Source organism: Hypanus sabinus, unplaced genomic scaffold (genome assembly GCF_030144855.1).
Source record: "Hypanus sabinus isolate sHypSab1 unplaced genomic scaffold, sHypSab1.hap1 scaffold_193, whole genome shotgun sequence".
In the NCBI taxonomy this organism is placed as follows: domain Eukaryota; kingdom Metazoa; phylum Chordata; class Chondrichthyes; order Myliobatiformes; family Dasyatidae; genus Hypanus; species Hypanus sabinus.
This window is the reverse complement of record NW_026780025.1, coordinates 305,128-326,370: the sequence shown is the minus strand read 5'-3', so window position 1 is coordinate 326,370 and position 21,243 is coordinate 305,128. Positions and strand designations below refer to the sequence as shown.

Sequence of the window (21,243 nt, the reverse complement as noted above, 5' to 3'; positions counted from 1 at the left end):
GAAACAATTGATGTTAGAGAGTACAATCATCACAGTGATATTTATTTCTTTGCTTCGCGCTCCCTGGAGTACAAGTCGAAGTAAATACAATAAAATTTTAAATTATCAATCGTAATTAGAAAATAGAAAATGGAAAGTAAGATAGTGCAAGTCAGGTCCGGATATTTTGAAGGTACGGCCCAGATCCCGGTCAGGATCCATTCAGCAGTCTTATCACAGTTGGAAAGAATCTGATCCCATATCTGGTCGAACGAATCTTCATGCTCCTGCACCTTCTCCCGGAGGGAAGTGGGACAGAAAATGTGTTGGCTGGGTGGGTCATGTCCTTGATAATCCTGGCAGCACTGCTCCGGCAGCGTGTGGTGTAAAGTGTGGTGAGGTGTAAATGACAGCAGCATCGAATATCATGTAAATTTAGACTGATCTTAAATGTGTTTAAAAATGTATCTGACATTTACGGTATACATTTCACACAGACAAACTTTAAACACACCCGCCCAGCATTGCGGGAGAAGCATTTCACACTTCAAACCAACAAGTGACCAACTGCATTAACGATTTGTTCAGTTTAATATCCGCACGAAATCATTGAGAATTTGATGTAACCGCCGGCTGCAACTCTCCAGTTCACCACTTCTCTCAGCATTATGAAGGGATCATTTTCTCCGTAAATGCCAGGGAAGTCTCGACCCATACGCTGCATTTTCCTCGTGAGCCCGCACTGTTTACATATCTACACACTGCCATTTGTTACCCAAACAAGGAACAAATTCCGCATGAATTGAGCTGAGAAATTCTCAGTTCAGGTGGACTGTATGCCCAAGCTTCAATAAATAAAAAGAAAGAAAGAAAAAAAGATGCGAGAAGAATTTATGTGATCAAATGGCTTCTTCCGGAGTTCGGACACTCCCGGAACATAGGACAGTCCATCACATGAACTTCCGGCCCATGATATCGGTGCCTTCCATGATGCCAAATACAACCAATCCGTGCAGTCCATCTGCTTCGTTTCATGTACCTCCCGAAAAGCAACCGAATGTCGCTGTCACATTCGGTCTCGTGCATTTGTCCAACTTGATTCTTTTAAACGTATCCCCTCTCATCAATGACCGTGTCCTCGACAATTTGTCATTTCGAACACGAGAAATTTATTCTGGTGGCCGACAGTAATTTGCGTTCCTGATTTTGTAAACTTCAGTCAGGTCCAAGGGAAAATAATTAGTTAATCTAAACCTTCATTTGCCGGCACGCAGTGGTAGTCTTCACTTCTTCTAAACGTTTGCCAGATTCTACCCTTCCCAAACTACAGTAATTCCGAATGGCAGTCACCGACGGTTTGAATAAACTTTTTTCCTCCTGTGCTTCACAATAAACCAAAGCGTTGACACACCTGTTGTTGGAACAGATTGCTCCCGCTTGAACCCATTTATGCTTCTCATCATTTGAATTACACTGTTACGTCTGTTCAGATTGTTCTACGTCCCAGAAATGAAACACTGCCTTTTCAAAGGCTCCTCATTGGTGAAATATTAGATCCCACGTAATATTCACCCATGTCCCACTTCTGGACATTCATGTAGTGCAATCACATCTGTATCGAACTGTGACCATCAGAACTACACATTTTATAGCATACGTGAAACCACTTACTGTATGTTTCATAACGCAGGCAACACAACTTCGCTACTTTCATAAAGTGGGTGATAATGCTAAGTAACCTTTTTGAATTATTCACCTTTAACTGAAACTACAGACGTGCAGAAATATTCAATAGGTTCGTCTTTATCCTAGGTGGAAGAAGATCGAATGGTAACATGATCGAGACTTATTAATTCACAAGAGGTGCAGTAGGGTTAGACAGCTAAAGTGATTCTCCTGTAATAAAGGGAGCAGAGAAAGAGTTTAAAATATATGACAGCAGAAAAATCGCAGACTCGTCACTGAGTTTCTATTTGGGTTCACTGATATACGGTCGGACAGATGTATTAAAAACGGAATGCAATAGACGAGTCTGTCAGAAATGGAGGTGTGATGCTTCTGCAGTCAGATAGCAATAGGAAATATACAACATATGAATGAGGCCTAGCAAAGTGTCATACACAGTTGAAAGCACCGGTCTTTATATCACAGATTGTAAGGGCAAGTTTATAATTCTCTCTCCCTCTCTCCTGCACTCTCTCCCAGTTTCTCATTCCCTCTACTGATTTTTCTCTCATAGTCTTCTCCTCCTTCTCTGTCTCCCCGGCTTTTCTCTCGCATTTATCTCCCCCTTCTTTCTCTCTTCAGACTCCCGGACACCTGTCTCTCCATATCCCCCGATCTCTTTCTCCTCCCTCCTGTCTTTTACAGTCTCTGCCCCCCCCCCCCCCGCCTCCAGTTTCTCTCCAACTCCGGTTCGTTAGCCCAACCCCGAACTCTATCCCACATTCACGCTCCCTTCCCAACCCCATACGTCTGCGCTCCTCTGAGCTCTCTATCGGCCATTCTCTTTCTCCTACATTCACTTTCTAGAACCTGAGGCTCTCTTTCTCAGATTAAACTCTCCCCTCCCTTCTCTTGCTCCCTGACCCGGTTTAACTCTTTTCCTCAGTGTCTTTCTTCCTCCGGGCCATCCCACTCGCGGTTTCTCCCCACTCCAAATCTCTCTACTGCAGATCGTTCTCCTCACCGCAGTCGCACTTCTCATCCAAGAACACATCACACTACTGGGCTCTCTATAATCCAACCACCCCGCGGAATCTCTACAGAGGGCTCCCTCCCTGTCTCATTCTCCACACCAAATGCCAAGTCTCATTCTCACAAGTCTTCCACACTCTGTTACAGATTGTTTCTCTCCCGTCTCTTTCTGTCCAGTTCCTTCCCCTCTCCACGCACACTCTCTCTACGCCGTCTTCTGTCCGGTCCCATACTCTCTTCACTTCCAGACCTACCTGTCCCCGAACGTCTCTCTTTGACCAATCTCTCTCGCCCTCTCTCTCCCCTCGTCCCCGTCTCTTTCTTTCGCTGTCTCTTCCCTCGTCTACATTCTCTCCCATGTCTCTCTCCCTCCACCTCTCTCCCACCGTTTCTCTTACTTCGATTCTCTCTCCACCATCTGTCAACGCATCACTTTTATCTCCGTTCCCTCCCCCCCCCCCCCGCTGTCTCTGAAATTTTACCAGCTTTCACATAAAAACTAAAATTATAATGAACATGCGATTGTACTGGAGTGAATGCAGAGGATGCAGTTTGCTCGGATGGAAATTTATTACAAATCAGGAAACGACGTTCCTTTCTTGAAGCAGACTATGAAATGGGAATTTCCATAGAAACCTGTGCAATTATGAATAGCATGCACGAGTTCTGTAGTGCTAACACATCTCATTAACAGATTTATATAATATCAAGAACATGTAAGGGTTACTGTAAGTTCCTGTAGATTATTTGACTTTCCTTTTCATTTCATCGTCTGCAAAAGTCTAAGGAAACGAATGGAATTAATTTCTACTGTTCAGGTGTTGAATATGTTGAGTGGGGATATGATGCTGCAGAATTAAAAACAAATACAAAAGCGGGAATGTTTAAAAGCGGCCGAAGAATCTATTCCTGTGCGGTGTCTCTCTCGGGCTCTAAGCCTGTTTTATTATCGCCGCTTCTACGTTCTCATAAAACGGCAGGTTCTGTTGTGTGAAGATAGAAAATACTAATACCTTGTCTTGCTGGAATTAGATATTGTGTTTATTAATTAGTTGAATTATTGACGACAACGGATATTTCGCTGCGCTGATGAACTGCTCTCTGAACTTGGACTGAATTGAACGTGTTTGTGCAGCAACTTTATATCATCAGCATGTATCCGGTGTGTTGAAATATGTACTCCGAGTCATTGTAATTATTTTGATCTAGCCCGGCAATGGGATGGTAAAGAAATTCGGCAACATATACTGACCAGAGGATGATGTAGCTTCCGGAGATGGTGAGAAGTAAAATCACAGACCTCCTCCTGCTCTCCATCTCCAGGTCACTGCTGCTCTCCGTCTTGCTTAGACCCTTCAACGTCTTACGGACGCGACTATTCACTATAATGTGTCTGACTGTCAGAGCGTTAAACAGCAGTATTAAAACAAATGGCAGTAACGGCGTGATAACGACGAAATACGATCGATATCCTACCCACCCAGCTTCAGTATAGGAGCTCGGTTTTGGAAAACACTCCCAGGGTTTATTGTCAATCACTTTCGCAGGCTTGCTAACAAAGAAGTAAGGCACATTTTTACAAAAGAGCAGAACACCACTAGTTGTCAGAACCACAGCCGCAGTTTTCCCGGTGCAACATTTTGCTTTTAGCTTCTGGCAACAAAAAGCGACAAACCAATCAAACGTGAAAGTGACAATGAACCAGACAGACATTTATGTGGCTGTCTCTTTCAGGAGGAAGATCATACTGCATATTGGAGTGACGTCCAGGAATGTCCCGGGAAAGTAGTAATAACTGACCCGCCACAGAATGATCTCAAAGACGATAGATGCAGATCCGCCGTAGCCATGGCCACCAAGTATCGAGTGGTACAGATGGAGAGACCACACTTCTCGCGGGACAAGATCACAATCGCCACTAAACTCACTGGGAGAAAAAAAAGAAAGAATGCGTGAATTTATTTCTCGCCACTAGCTGTGTCTGAAGGCAGGGATTAACTGGAAATTCAGAACAGTCGAACTTTAAGTATATGGTAGTTCATTTCTGGAAGTTTAAACAGTTTAAATTGGGCGTGGCAGACACCACAAACGAGTTCATGTTTGGTGAAAGGGTATTGTACTCGGTACTGGAAGAGGAGTAACGTTTGGGAAGGAACATTTTCAATTGATCGTCGAGGGCATTTGGAGAATTCAATTTAAATCTTCCAGCATTGGTTTGTTTGTTTTTTTTTTCCCCCATGTGTAGTCTGGGCACTTTAGCAACTTTCTTAGCGATGCTGACTGCCGCGTTCCCGTTACCAATCTTCTGGCCCTATCCCCATACGGCGAAGCCCTGCTCCCTCCGGCTCTGCCCATTCACAGAACGGAAAGTTGAAGGCAAATTAATTGCCCCGGTTCGCATGTCTTTGTCTCCGCCTCGACTCCCGGCTTGTCCCGCGCCCACAGGAGACCCGTTTGCCTCGCTTATTTTAAATTCTGCAACTACTGGTGATCGGGGTTCTTTCACGGAATGTTTTCGTATCCGATCAGAAATTTCTAATTTTCACTTTTAATCGTTTTTCTGACCCGCTGAATGTTTCAGGAATCTTGTGCGTCCTTGCTTATTCCACCCAACGTCCAAAGAAAAGATAATGTAGGTACTTGTAAACATCTGATTTTTTAGCGTTTGCTGCAAATTACCGCAGCATTATTCCAAATGCTTCGACGTTCATGGACCCAGAGCGGCGTTTTGCATGAGCCTTACCCCGTCTGGCTCTAACGGGCACTGATGGGTTTCCTCCTAACCCATGGACGTACGTAGCAAGCTATCTAGCCTTCTGGTTGAGAGCACTACCTGAGAGAATTCCAGATCTAAACGAGATAGTTATTTCGATTCACTATAAAGAAGACTTTGGAGAGCATTACTGGGCCGAAAGGGCTGTTAATGTCAAAAACGTTCTAATATTCTCTTCAATATCACTGACGAGTCAATTCCCGTCACGATTCCTCTTCAGATTTGCAGCAATATCTTAAAATCTGAATGTAAAGCCTGTCGCGTTATTGGTGCAACTCCAAGTAGCCCGTAAAGGTGACGAGTGCGCTGGATTATTGGCGTTTACTTCGACAAGCGACCGGGCATTGATAAATCACAAATGCCTGCCATGAGTCCATCTCCCCGATCTTCTACTCTTCATCACTTTCACCTGCCGGGATATTTTCAGCCAACTCGGTTTTGTCACGGTAAACACGTGGAAATCTGCAGCTGCGGAAAATTCAAGCAAGACACTCAAAATTCTGGTGGAGCGCAGAGGGCCAGGCAGCATCTATCGGAAGAAGTACTGCCGACGTTTCGGGCCGAGACCCTTCGTCAGTTATAGATGCTGCCCGCTGCATTCCACCGGCATTTTGTGTGTGTTGCTCCGTTTTATCACAATGTCGGCTCCTCTCTCACTGATGCAACCCCATCATAACACTGTTGGTAACTGAATGAATCCAAATACCGCTCACACAGAAAAGCAGTTGTTAGTTTGCCTCTGTTCGTACCAGGAAACCAATAATGGCAATGATCAAATAATATATCTTTCCCACAAGGTACAATGCTTCAAATATTCTGTGTGAGATCCAGCCTGTCTTCCGGCTACCTATAATCCAGACGAAGGAACTCTGATCTGATAAATCTCGACGGTCATTCATTTATACTTGACCCACCATGCTGAATATCTAATACTGCACAAGGCTGACGTGTCTTCCAACAGCTGGGGTAAGAAATAATCATGATGTTACTGAAATATAATCCCAGTTGTGATGAGGAAGATTGACAAGAAGTTGCAAAATCTCAAATAAGAAGAAATGACGATTTGAGAATTCAGTGAATGCTGTTACTCAATACTCTTAGGCTCACCTCTCGGTTTCAGAATTATTATTCATGGTCCTGTCAATTCCGAGATTCCGTAGACTTTGTTATGATAGACCAATGAGCTAACGCCATTCAGCTGCTTTGTTTCATTCTGGGAATGTTCTCTGTTATAGAGCTTGCAACAGAAATCCCTGGCAATCCCTGGCAAGTCATTCCAGGCACTTACAACCCTCTGTGTAAAAGAAAATACCCCTCATGTCTCCCACAAACTGCTCTCCCTTAACTTAATTGTGTAGGTAGGCCCTCTGGTGCTTACTCTCTGTGCCCTGGGAAACCAGTACTGGATAGAGCCTTATCTATACCTCTCATAATCATGTAGATCTCTAATAAAGACCCCTCTCATCCTTCTATTCTCCAAAGAAAAAAGTCCCAGCTCTGCTAACAATGCCTCAAAACACTTGTTTTCCCATCCAGACAATTTCCCTGTAAATCTCCTCTGCACCGTCTCCATAACTTCCACATCCTTCCTATAATGAGGTGACCAGAATGGAATACAATACCCTAAGTGTAGTCTCACCAAAGTTTAGTAGATTTGCAACATGACCTCTCTACTCTTGAACTCAATCCCCGTATTAAAGAAGCCTAGCATCCCCTAGGCCTTCTTAACTATTATATTAATCTGTGCAGCGACCGTGAGGGATGTATGGATTTGAACCCCAATGTCCCTCTGTTCATCCACACACTTAAGTAACTGACCATTAACCCTGTACTCAGCCTTCTGGTTTATCCTTCTAAAATGGATCACCGCACAGTTAATCAGATTGAACTCCATCTGCCACTATTCTGGCCAACGCTGCAATCTGTACATACCCTCTTGTAACCTTCGACAACCTACAGCTCCATCCACAACTCCTCCAATCATCGTCTCATCCGCAAACTTACAGATCCATCCTCCTGCGTCTTCATCCAGGTCATTTATAAATATCATAAACAGCAGGGGTCCCAGGACTGATCCTTGCAGCACTCCACTAGTCACCGACCTCCATGCAGAATACTTTCTTCCACAACTAACGCCTGCTTTCCTCCAGTAACCATTTTTTTATCCAAACAGCAAGGATTCACTGATCCCATGCCTCATGACTTTCTGGATGAGTCTCTCGTGGGGGACCTTGTCAAATGCCTTGTTAGAATCGATGTAGACATCTACCGTCCAACCCTCATCAATTTATTTTGTTATCTATTCAAAAAAACTCAATTGGGCTCATGAGGCACTATGTTCCCTTCAGAAAGCCATGTTGACTATCCTTGAGTAGACTGTACTTCTCCAAATGCTCGTAGATCGTATCCCTAAGAATCCTTTCCAATGGTTTGCAGACCACCGACGTAAGACTCACTGGGCTATAGAAGGTCTCACCAGGTTTCTCTGTTACCTTTTTAACAAGGAAACTACATTAGCCGTTTTCCAATCCTCCGGCACCTCCCCTGCAGCCAAAGAGGAATCAAAGATCATAGCTACTGCTCCAGCGATCTCTTCTCTCACTTGGCACAGCATCCAGGGGTATATCTCGTCCAGACCTGGGGATTTGTGGTTTTTAAGAAAATCCAACACCTTCTTCCTTAATCTCCACATTCTCCAGCACACAGGCCTGTTCTATTTCGACCTCAGCCTGATCAAGATCCTTTTCACTTATGAACACTGAAGCAAAGTATCCATTTTGTAACTCCACAACCGCCTGTGCCTCCAGGCACATGTTGACCTCCTTATCCTTTTGCGGCCCCATCTTCATTCTTGTCATCGTTGCTCTTCACATATGCATAGAACACCTTGGGGTTTTCCTTAATCCTAGATGTCAAGGCCTTCTTATGCCGCCTTCAAGCTCTCCTAAATCCTTTCTTAAGCTCCTTCCTCGCTAACCTATATTTCTCATGAGCCTCTCCTGCTTCCTGCTTCTTATATCTAACATATGCTTTCTTCTTTCGCTTGACGAGTTGCCTCATGTGTTTTCTCAGCCACGGTTCCCTTTTCCTACCACTTTTTCCTTGCCTCAGTGCGACAAACCTATCCTGAACCCAGCGCAGGTGTTCCCTAAACTTCCTTCACGTTACTTATGTGCTTTCCCCTTTGAACATCTGTTTCCAATTTACTCCTGCTAGTTCCTGCCTCATCCCTTCAGTTAGCCATTCCCCAGTTAAGCACTTTCCCATTGCCTGTTTTTATCCTTTTCCATAGCAATGCTGAAGCTAAGGGAGTTGAGGTCACTCACAACAAAATGCTCTGCCACCTGATCAGGTTCATTACCTAGAACTAGATCCGGTATGGCTTCTCCTCTCATCAGCCGGTCCACATACTGTATCAGGAATCCTTCTTGAACACACCTGACAAATTCAGCCCCTTGCAGTCAGGTGGTGTCAGTCAATATGAGGGAAGGTGAAATCACCAATAACTACAACCCTGTATTTCCTGCACCATTCTAAAACCTGGCTGCTTATCTGTTCCTCGGAGTGGGGCATATAGACTACTCCCAGCACACGTGATTGTTCTCTTCCTTTTTCTGACTTCCACCCACACCGACTCAATGGATACGCCCTCTGCAGCATCCTCCCTTTTCTATAGACGTGAAACTTTCCATGACCAGTACTGCTACTCCCACACCCCCCACCCACCTTTCTACCTCCCATCCTATTCCTTTTAAAACACCTCAACCTCGGTACCTCCATCAGCCAATGCTGTCCTTCCTCCAGCCAGGTTTCAGTAACGGCCAGTGTCATAACTCCACATACTGATCCATGCTCGAAGTTCATCCACTTTATTCCTAATACTCTTAGCATTGAAATAGAAACATTTCAACCCCTCTGTGGCGACATTTATGTTTTATCTCCTGCCTGTCCTTCCTCACCAACTTAGATCACATAGCATCATGCCCTTGTCCTTGTACCCTAATCTCTGCACTCACATTCTGATTCCCACCCCCTGCCAAACAAGTTTAAACCCTCTCCAACAGCTCTAACAAACCTGGCCGCCAGGATATTGGTCCCTTTCCAGTTCATGTGCAGCCAGTCCACTTTGACCTTTCCCGGAAGAGATCCCAATGTTCCAGAAATCTGAACCCATTTCCCCTGCACCAACTCTTCAGCCACCCATTCAACGGCCATGACTTCCAGTTCCTACCCTCTCTGCCAGCAATCCTGAGGTTACCACCCTTGCTTTTTAACTTTTATATTAACTCTCTATATTCCTTCTTCAGGACCTCATCCCTACTCCTATCTATGTCATTGGTCCCCACTCGGACCACAGCTGACTGCTCACCCTCTTTCCTGAGAATACCGAGAACTCGATCCAAGAAATCACGGACCCTAGCACCAGGGAGGCCACACACCATCCAGGATTCTCGATCTTTCCCACAGAACCTTTTATCTGTCCCCCTGACTATCGAATCCCCAATCACTACTGCTCTCTTCTTTTCCCTCCTTCCTTTCTCAGCAAATGGGCCAGTCACTGTGCCAGAGACACGACCAGTACAACTTGTCCCTGGTAGGTCATCTCCACGAACAATATCCAAAACAGTAAATTTATTGTTGATGGGAACGGCCACTGGGGTGCTCTGCTCTCTCTGTCTATTCCCCCTCCCTCCCCGGACAGTCACCCAGTTAGTTACCTGTCTCCTGATTTTTAAGGGAGACTGTCTCCTTGAAACTTCTTCCTATTACTGCCTCTGCCTCACGAATGATCCGAAGTTCATCCAGCTCCAGTTTCCTAACTCGGTTTGACAAGAGCTGAAACTGGATGCTTCCCATGCTGGTATAGTCATCAGAGGCAATTGTGTTGTCCCTGACTCCTACATCCTACAATCGGAGCACTGGACTGCCCTACCTACTACCTCCATCACCAACTCCTAAGTTAATTAAATTAATTAAAGAACCTTACCCAGCCTTACCCACTGGGAGCAAGTTCGTCCTCCGCCTCTGCTCACCAAAACCTCTCGAATCAAAGCCTCAAAGCTCCACTGCTGCTCTGGCCCCACGCACTCACTGGCCGCTCTACTTGATCTACCCCTCTTTTTATTTGTTTGTTGAGCTATTCAATTTACGATTACCCAATCAGACTGCTTGGTCACCTGCCCTCGATTGCCCAGTCAGCTGCTTTCTGCTGAGTCTGAACTATTCAAATCTTTTCATTATTATTGTCCAAAATAACAAGAGTACATCGAAGTAAATAACACTTAAGATGTGTAAAGGAAAAAAAAACATTGTTTTAAAGATTGAAAAATATGGTGACACAAAAAAAGAAAAGAAAAGAAAAACACTAAAGCAAAGAAAAGTGAGGAAAAAACATATTAAGCGTTCAACCCCGGAGCCATGCGCCATGCAAAAAGCTTCTGAAGATAACCAGCAAACCGCCAGCAAGAAAAAAAAATACAATTAGATCATGGAGAAAATTATCAATTAACTTCAATGGTAATAATGAGCAAATGAAATCCTTCTTTTATCAAAATCAAACACAGGTTCAAAGGCTCGACTTCTAATTTTCTCCAAACTAAGACGCAGCATCGCTTGAGAGAACCACTGTAACAGAGTAAGAGCCGACATACCTTTCCACTTTAACAGAATGGCTCTCCTAACTATCATTGTAACAAAGGCAATAACATGTTTGTCAGACAAAGAAATAGCTTGGATATTTTAAAGAATTATTCCAAAAAGTACAGTTAATTTGTTAGGTCGTAAATTAATTTTAAGCGTTTTAGAAATTGTAGAAAAAAACTGACTTCCAGAACCGTTTCAGTGTAGAACAAGACCAAAACATCTGTGTCAGTGTAGCTGGCTCACTTTTACATCTATCACAATAACTGTCAAAATTAGGAAATATTTTAGACAATCTCTCCTTCGTCAAATAGTAATGAGTACAACTTTAAACTGAATCACTGCATGACTAGCACAAATCAAAGAAGAGTTAACCAACTTCAGAATCCGTGTCCAGTCCTCCATCATTAAAGACAAATTAAGTTCCAATCTTGTTTAATCTTAAATAAAGGACACTTATCCCATTGTAATAGTAAATTATGAATTCTTCCAATGGAACCCTTCATCAGTGGGTTCATACTCGTAATAGTACCTAACAAGCCGGCATTCAATATGTAAGGAAAATTAGTTAAATGTTTTTGTAAGAACTGTCTAACTTTAAGGTATTGTAAAAATTATGAGTAAGAATGAGAATATTTATCAACTAATTGTTCAAAAGACATCGGTCTATCTTCTTTAAATAGATTCAAAAAATAATTAATGTCTTTATTTTGCCAAAGTAAAAAAATTGGATCACTCAAAGAATGCTTAAAAAAATTCAATAAATTAAACTAGAAAGTTTAAATTTTTTAAGATTAAATAATTACGGAATTGGAGCCAAATTTGTAAAGAATATTTAATCAAAGGGCATAAATTTAAATTAGCAACTTTAGCTAATTGTATAGGTAAAGCAGCTCCCAATAAAGAGGTTAAATAAAACTGTTTCACAACTTTCAATTCCAAATCTACCCAAACTGGCCATTTGTTCTTGTCAACCCCGTGTAACTAAAAGGACATATATTGCACATTAACAGCCCAGGAATACATTCTTAAGTTAGGCGAAGTAAGACCTCCATCCTTTTCAATTTTTGTAAGTGACGTTTACTAATTCTTGGTCTTTTATCATTCCAAATAAAAGATGAGATAATAGAATCAATCAGATCAAAAAAAAAAAACAGGGATATTCTGAAATAAATATAACAATTTTGGTAAAATCATCATTTTGACTATATGGATGTGACCAACAAGTGAAGATGTAAGTGGGTTCCATCCACTAAATAAATACTTCATAGAACCTACTCAGGGAACACAATTAGCTTTGTAAAGACCCTTTTTTTTTAAACAGATTATAACGCATAAATATCTAAAAGAATCCATAATGTTGAATGGAGTATTACATATATGGAAACAGATTAATTTAAAGGAAACAGTTCATTTTTATTAAAATTTATTTTATATCCTGAAAAATCTTCAAATTCATTAAATAATTTTAGCAAGGCAGGGAGATTCTTTGGGATTAGATATATAAACCAGAAAATCGTCAGCGTAGAGAAATCTCATTCACAAGAATCCCATGAATATCTTTAGCTTCACGAAGAGTGATACCAAGGGATTCTAGTTTTAAGTTAAATAACAAAGGACTTAATAGACAACCTTGTCTTGTCCTCCGTGAAAGCTGAAAAAAGAGATCTACAATTATTAGTAATAGCAGAGGCAATAGGAGTTTTATATATCATTCTAATCCAATTTTTTTACATTAACACCAAAACCAAATTTCTCCAAAACATTAAATACTTCCATGCAAATTGATCAAATGCTTTTTCAGCATCGAGAGACGACACGTTGTGGGGTTTTAAAAGAAGACGGGTATATAATGTTAAATAATCTCCGAACATTTCAAAAGGAATAATGGCCGTTTCTAAAGCCTGTTTGATCTATAAAAATAACTTTACCCAAAAATTTTCCAACCACTTGGCCATTATCTTTGACAGGATCTTAGCATCATCATTCAGTAATGAAATAGGTCTATATGAGGCACGATCAGAATGACTTTTATCCTTTTTAAGAATTAAAGCATTAGAAGCGTCATAAAAAGTAAAGTTTAAATTGCCTTTCACAAAAGAGTCCTTAAGCATTTCCTACATATACCAAGAGAGAAATTTTCCATTTTTTTTATATAATTCTACAGGGTAGCCATCAAGTCCAGGGGCCTTACCAGATGTCATTGAAAAATTAGCTTTATGAATGTTGGCTTCAGTAATTTGGGCATCAAGAGTTTTTTGATCCTTAACTGAAATTCGAGGAAAAACAATCTTCCATAAGAAAAAAAAATCATTTTAAAAGAATCGACTGGAAATTTAGATTTATAAAGATCATTATAAAAACCTTGAAAAATCTTAACAATGACTTCATATTCCCAAGCCAGGGTACCATCTTTCCTACAGATTTTCAAAATTTGCCGTTTTGCTCAGGCCGTTTTTTATTGAGATACAAGCAGTTTGTTGTTTTTATCTCAAAACATACAAAATTGACGTTTTAGCTGAAGCTAATAGCCTTCAATAGGATGAGTTAATAATAAATTATATTGTGATTGAAGTTCCATCCTTTGTTAAAATAAGTCAATATTAGGGGAAATAGCATAAATATTATCCAAGTCTTTAACTTGTTTTGAAATCTTATTAATTCTACTTTATCCTGGTTTTTCAGGTTAGCAGATTAAGAAATGATCTGACCACCTTAAAATGCTTTAAATATATCCCATATGATTAATTTAGATGTACCCCATATAACATTAAAAAGAAAAAAAATATTTTACCTGGTTTTCAATGAAGCTAACAAAGTCTGAATTCTGCAATGATGTCTGAGACAGGCGCCAAGGTGGGTGGGCAAGGATTGCATCATCAAATTCGAAAGACAAACTGAAAGCTGCATGAGCAGATAGAGCGATAGTGTCATATCCACAATTCTTAACACTAGGCAAGAAGCAAAGGTCAACTATAATATAATCGATCCTTGAATAATTTTCTATAAACATGCGACAAAAAAAAAAATCTCTATCATCGGGGTGTAAATATCTACATAATTCAATCAATCCAAAAATCAGTCAAAAAGGAATTAATAAGTAATGCAGAGTGATTTGGAAATTACTGGTTGGTTGAGCTCATGTCAATCAAAGGATTTAAACAACAGTTAAAATCCCTGCCCATTATCTACATATATTCATTTAAATGAGACAGTAAAGTAAATACATTTTTTTAAAAAAATCATCTAAGTTAGGACCGGACAAATTGACCAAAACAGCTTTTCTGTTACAAATTACCCCATTAACAATTAAAAATCTAGTAAAGAATCTGACTTAATATCCTCTTGAATGAACAAAATACTGGATTTAATAAAAATAGACACTCCTTTAGTTTTACTTTGAGAAGTGAAGTGAAATTGCAAACTCTTCCACGATCCAAAAAACCTATTTTGATCTCCCGCCTTGATATGTGTCTCCTGGGCAAAAATTGTATCAGGTTGAAATTGATTGATGATTTTAAAAGTCTTTTTACATTTGATAGGATGATTCCAACCACGTACATTCTAACTTATTACATTAATCTGTTTAGATTCCATACTATAATTTTATTCTACTTTACACATGTGCCGAGCACAGACCAATACGGGATGATCAAAAATGGTGGCGATGGAGAATACAACCACACAGAAAACACACATGCTCCGGAACCAACCAATGGGAAAAAAAAACCCTAATTCTAATCCCATCCCACTCCCCCCACAGCCCAGAAAAAGCAGGCATCCTATGATAGGAAACACAGCCAAGACTGCTCTGTCTGTCCAAAAGATTAAAAAAGTTTCTCTATCCCTCCCCCGTTAAAAAAATGGAACCCACTGACCTTGTAAGAGGAACGACAAAGTCTCAGCAAAGGAAAATGTTTACATTCCAGCATCTACAAACTTTCCCATGTTTATATTTAATCTTTTTTTAAACAGAGGAAACCAAAAAATTGTTATCTCTTAGAAAGTGAAAAACAGTTCCATCTTAACATTAACATTAAATCCCCTAAAAAAGCTTTAAATTCAGTTATAAGATGCAATAATATTCATTATATAAAAAATGCTAATATATTGAACAGAATTTTAAAAATAAGCAGTTATTAAAATGTGAAACATATTACCTAGAGAAACCAAGCATAGTGTTTAATAACAGAATAACTGATCAACACAATCTTTAAAACTAAATATTATACAAATAATTTAAACCTCCACTAAGTATATATAAGAAAAGGAAATATCCCCATTAGTAGGAAAAACTACCAGTTAGTTAATTAAAAAAAAACACAAAAAGTATCAAACCAGATATTAGGTTAAAGGACTAAGTCCTTTTATGTGCTTTTTCTTCGTCGAATGTCCAAATAACCATTTAAACAGTCATACTTGAACCATAAATCTTCTTACTGAAAAAAACAATGATCTGCAGTAATAAACAAGTCCCCTAATCTTCTTTTAATAATCTCTCAATGAAGTGTCCAAGTAGCCTTCATAAATCTTCTTTCCGAAATGCTATTATGCAGATAATGTGCCAGACAGTTCAATCGGCAGTCGCAGCAGGTATAGTTTAAACAAATGCCAGTGCAACTTTAGGATCACAAAATGTACGAGGAGGAGAATTAGGAGGAAGAACTTTAATCCTCATTGGATTACGCAAGGAAGGAAACAATTTCTTATCATATCCCTGTTTCATTACCAGAGTAAATTTTAATCTTTGTTCCATTACCTCCTTAGAAAAATCTTCATAAAAACCGAGCTCAGATGTCTCAAATCTAAAAACTCTGTTTTCTTGCCTGTCACATTATTTGACCTTCAATCTTAAAATATTGAGAACAAACCAGAACAGCCCTTGGTTTATTTGGATCTTGAGATCTCGAAGTGTTCTGTGTGTTTTTTCTGTAGTTGGCGGCTGTGATAATATAGAAGGAAATAAGGTATGAAAAAGCTTACCAATGTAAGCAGTTAAATCTCCATTTTCAACTCCTTCTTGCAGCCCAACAATTTGTATATTCCTTCGGCGAGACCTAGTTTCCAGGTCTATAATCTTATTTCGATATCTTTCCAAACAAGTTTTACTTTATTTTACTTCCAAGCAATTTTTGCTTAATTATCTTCAATTCCTCTTTGTGTGTAGTGACTTGTGCTTCCAGATCCTTAAGTTTTCCCAGAAATGACATCATTTCATTACTATTCTTTTCAAGTTAGTCTTTAAGTGAACTGTTTCCAAGCCATATCTTCAGCCCACAATGGCATTTCATCAGATCCTTCCTGTTGCATCTTTCCTTTCCCGTTGCCTTTATCACTAGGTTCAGACAAGTACTTCCCACTCCTCAAAGACACATTGTTCCCCTTCAAGAATCTGCAAATGAAGATATTAAATTCGGTTTAAACTAGGGGGAAAGGGACAAAAGTAGGAGCAGCTCAGAAACTGATGTTACTCCATTCACAGACAAGCGCAGCCTCCAGGAGCTATTCAAATCTTGATTGACTTGATTGCACAATCCATCTGCCAAAACTACTTGAGCCAAAGCTTCAAAGCTCCAGTTCTTCACTGGCCACACACCACCCCAGTCAATATTAAACTCCAGTCCCATTGAAGGTGAATATGCAGTAGAAGAAACTCCTCCCATGCCCAGAACTGGATGCGGTGAGCAGCAGCAATAATTGTAGAGTTCAGCACTGATAGTCACTCTCAAAATAGCTTTAGCAACAGTGATGGACAAATATCCAGCATGCAGCTTATTGAAACTTTCTCCCCTGTGTGAACCCGGTAGTGTGTCACAAGTGTAAAATGCTGTGAGATTTCATTGCTAATGTAATGGTCTCTCTGTTATGTTTCACTGCAGAGCTAATGGTTTCTCTGCAGCAGCGATGTTTAGCTTATGACTGGAAATAACAGGGTTTTGGAGTGCCTAGCTATCCAATGAGAGAGATATTGTTCTTTCCTGTGAGTCTGGAAGGTAGATTTTCACGGTCTTTTGCCAGGGAGAGATGAGAAGACACGAATGGAGAGAAAGGGCAATTTTACTTTTATTGTTTCCTTTACTAATCCTATACTCAAAGTAAGAATTCAATAGCTCAATAGTTTAATCGCATATTGTGTAGCACTTGTTATTTTTGGGGTACTGATTTGTAACAGGGGACACATCATGCAGCATTCACACAAACAAGATTTCTTAGGTTTGGCCAAGCTCAGGGGCTATCACCCCCTATATTAAGTTGCTAGCTGAAGCAAGAGTTACATAAGGTTAAATGACCTGAGTGAATCGCTCCCCACATTCACAGAAGGTGAATGGCCTCTCCCCACTGTGAACTCAATGATACACATTTGGTTGATTTTGCTGACAGAATTACTTCCCAAAGTCTCAGCAGCTGATCAGCCTCTCTCCTGTGTGAACTTGCCTGTGTGTCTGTAGATGAGATGACTGAGTCAATCCCTTCCCACACACTGAGCAGGTAAACGGCCTCTCCCAGTGTGAACTCGCTGATGTACCTTCAGTTTAGATGAGCAAGTGAATCCCTACCCACAGTCTGAGCAGGTAAACGGCCTCTCCCAGTGTGAACTCGCTGATGTACCTTCAGTTGGGATGAACAAGTGAATCCCTTCCCACAGTCTGAGCAGGTGAACGGCCTCCCCCAGTGTGAACTCGCTGATGTACCTTCAGTTTCGATGAGCAAGTGAATCCCTTCCCACAGTCTGAGCAGGTGAACGGCCGCTCGCCAGTGTGAATTGACTGGTGTCTCAGTAGGTGAGATGATTTAATGAATCCCTTCCCACAGACTGAGCAGGTGAATGGCCTCTCCCCAGTGTGAACTCGCTGATGTACCTTCAGTTCAGATGACTGAGAGAATCCCTTCCCACACACTGAGCAGGTGAACGGCCTCTCCCCAGTGTGAACTCGCTGATGTACGTTCAGGTCGGATGAGCAAGTGAATCCCTTCCCACAGTCTGAGCAGGCGAACGGCCGCTCACCAGTGTGAACTGACTGGTGTCTCAGTAGGTGAGATGATTTAATGAATCCCTTCCCACAGTCAGAGCAGGTGAACGGCCTCTCCCCATTGTGAACTCGCTGATGTACCCTCAGGTCGGATGAGCAAGTGAATCGCTTCCCACAGTCTGAGCAAGTGAACGGCCGCTCGCCAGTGTGAACTGACTGGTGGCTCAGTAGGTGAGATGATTTAGGGAATCCCTTCCCACACACTGAGCAGGTGAATGGCCTCTCTCCAGTGTGAACTCGCTGATGTACTTTCAGTTGAGATGACTGTGTGAATCCCTTCCCACAGTCCGAGCAGGTGAACGGCCTCTCCCCAGTGTGAACTCGCTGATGTACCTTCAGTTGGGATGAAGAAGTGAATCCCTTCCCACAGTCTGAGCAGGTGAACGGCTTCTCCCCAGTGTGAACTCTCTGATGTTCCTTCAATTTAGATGAGCAAGTGAATCCCTTCCCACAGTCTGAGCAGGTGAATGGCCTCTCTCCAGTGTGAACTCGCTGATGTACCTTCAGTTGGGATGACTGAGTGAATCCCTTCCCAGACACTGAGCAGGTGAATGTCCTCTCCTCAGTGTGAACTTGCTGATGTACCTTCAGTTGAGATGAGTAAGTGAATCCCCTCCCACAGACTGAGCAGGTGAACGGCCGCTCGCCAGTATGAACTGACTGGTGTCTCAGTACGTGAGATGATTTAGTGAATCCCTTCCCACAGTCTGAGCAGGTGAATGGCCTCTCCCCAGTGTGAACTCGCCGATGTACCTTCAGTTCAGATGACTGAGTGAACCCCTTCCCACACACTGAGCAGGTGAATGGCCTCTCCCCAGTGTGAACTCGCTGATGTATCTTCAGTTTAGATGAGCAAGTGAATCCCTTCCCACAGTCTGAGCAGGTGAACGGCCGCTCCCCAGTGTGAACAGACCTGTGCAGCTGTAGGTGGGATGGTCGAGTGAATCCCTTCCCACAGTCTGAGCATGTGAATGGCCTCTCTCCAGTATGAGCTCGCTGATGTCCCTTCAATTCAGATGAGCAAGTGAATCCCTTCCCACAGTCTAGGCAGGTGAACGGCCTCTCCCCAGTGTGAACTCTCTGATGTTCCTTTAGTTTAGATGAGCAAGTGAATCCCTTCCCACAGTCTGAGCAGGAGAATGGCCTCTCCCCGGTGTGAACTCGCTGATGTACCTTCAGTTGGGACAAAGAAGTGAATCCCTTCCCACAGTCTGAGCAGGTGAACGGCCTCTCTCCAGTGTGAACTCGCTGATGTACCTTCAGATGGGACGAAGAACTGAATCCCTTCCCACAGTCTGAGCAGGTGAACGGCCTCTCTCCAGTGTGAACTCTCTGATGTTCCTTCAGGTTAGATGAGCAAGTGAATCCCTTCCCACAGTCTGAGCAGGTGAATGGCCTCTTTCTAGTGTGAACTGACTGGTGTGCCATTCGGTTAGATGATCGAGTGATTCATTCCCCACAAACTCAGCAAATGACCAGCCTCTGCCCAGTGGGATAACTGACTAGATCCCTTCTCACACTTACAACAGGTGAATGGCCTTGTCCGGTGTGAACTTGCTGATGTACCTTCAGTTGAAATGACCGAGTGAATCCGTTCCCACTGTCTGTGCAGATGAATGCATTCCCCCCGTGTAAAATGACCGGCACGCCAGTTGTTCTGATGATCGAGTGAATCCCTTGCTCCTCTTCCTAAATATCTGGACAGAGACAGCAAAACTGGCGTGTTGTGTTCGAGATTCCCATAGACAAATTCCTTGTCATATTTAACCTGTAAAAAGATTTACAAAATCGATCAATGGGTGTGGGACAACATTTCAGATGAGATCACTTGAGTTGGCAAGGTGTGAGCTGACATCACACTGTTACAGTAAAGTTCAATCCAAGTTGGAGAGAGAAATCATCTTCTAACTGGGCACAGAGCTGGTATCTGGAATGACCATCAAACTCTCTGATGCTCTTCCAGAATCTATAACATAGGGGCAGTTCTGCCATTTCCAACCTGTGATCTGGCTCAGTTGTCTCTCTCCATTGGTTTTATTCCCTGTTCCCAATGAGCCGCATCGGTGCTCATTGCCTGGTCCCACAGGAACTGAAACACTCTCTACGCACCCACCATTTTCTGTGTAAAAAAACTTACCCCTGACATCCCCTCGGTATCTACTTCAAAGCACCTTAAAACTATGCCCCCTTGTGTTAGCCATTTCAGCCCTGGGAAAGAAACCTCTGACTATCCACACGATCAATGCCCCTCATCATCTTATCCACCTAAAAAAAGTCTCTAAACATAACAAGGAAATTATACATTGCTTTGAGGATTTATTAGAAGTCTACAAAACTATGAGGAAAACGATAGGTTAAATGCCAGCAGCTCTTTCCACTGAGGTTGGGTGGGATGACAACCAGAGTTCATGGGTCAGTGGGGAAGGTGAAAATTTGACAGGAATATGTGGAAAAGCCCTTCACTGAAATGGTTGCGAGAGTATGGAATGCGATGCCAGCACAAGTGATGAATGTGAGCTCGGTTTCACCATTTAAAAGAGGTTTGGATGGGAGCCTGGATGGTAGGGGTATGGAGGGCAATGGTCCCGGTGCAGGTAGATGTATTAGACAGCTTAAATGTTTTTTTGGCATTGACTATATGGGCCAAATAGCCTGTTTCTGTGCTGAACTTTTCCATGTTTCTGTGATGGAGAAGCAGGGCTAACTTGCTTCAAAGGGAAAACAAGTTGGAGTGACAATGGAACAGCAATGGCTGAAGTTTCTGGCAGCAACTCGGGAGTTGAATGATCGATACTTACGAAAGAAGTGGAAGCATTGGAAAGGCAGGAGGACACAACAATGGCTGAAATGAGAAGCCAACCAGAAGGCAAACAAAAGAGCAAAAACTATTGGGAAGCTTTTAGGAACCAACAGAAGACGACTAAAAAAAATGTCAGATGAGCTCAGGAATTGGAATGATGATTAATGAGTCATCGTTAATGAGTCTTGGCAGCACCCAACAGTCTGAGGCATTTAGAGGAACAAAATATCCGGGGCCTCAATATCTCTTGAGAACCAAGGTTCCCTGCACCAGTTACCTTTCAGCTTTTATTTTGACAGGCACATAAAAACCCCACACCCTTA

At 42.0% G+C, this 21,243-nt stretch overlaps 1 protein-coding gene across 9 annotated transcripts in view; it reads right to left on the bottom strand.

Annotated features, from left to right (window-relative positions):
• Positions 1 to 4,027: 4,027 nt before the first annotated feature.
• The window catches only part of LOC132387510 (zinc finger protein 585A-like), a 275,678-nt gene continuing 258,462 nt past the window's right edge, over positions 4,028 to 21,243 (bottom strand). For 3 of the 9 annotated variants that reach the window (XR_009509907.1, XR_009509905.1, XR_009509906.1), the window contains 3 exons: positions 19,645 to 19,888; positions 16,073 to 16,481; positions 12,536 to 13,993 (listed from right to left, as the gene is read on the bottom strand). Coding sequence is in view for 5 of the 9 variants with exons in the window: in XM_059959883.1 (XP_059815866.1) it covers positions 17,701 to 19,548 (1,848 nt within the window). In the remaining 4 variants the exon portion in view is untranslated. Of the gene's footprint in view, positions 4,604 to 12,535; positions 13,994 to 15,529; positions 19,619 to 19,644; positions 19,889 to 21,243 lie in introns of those variants that run through there. The other 6 variants (XM_059959883.1, XR_009509904.1, XM_059959884.1 and 3 more) reach the window with 6 other exon arrangements.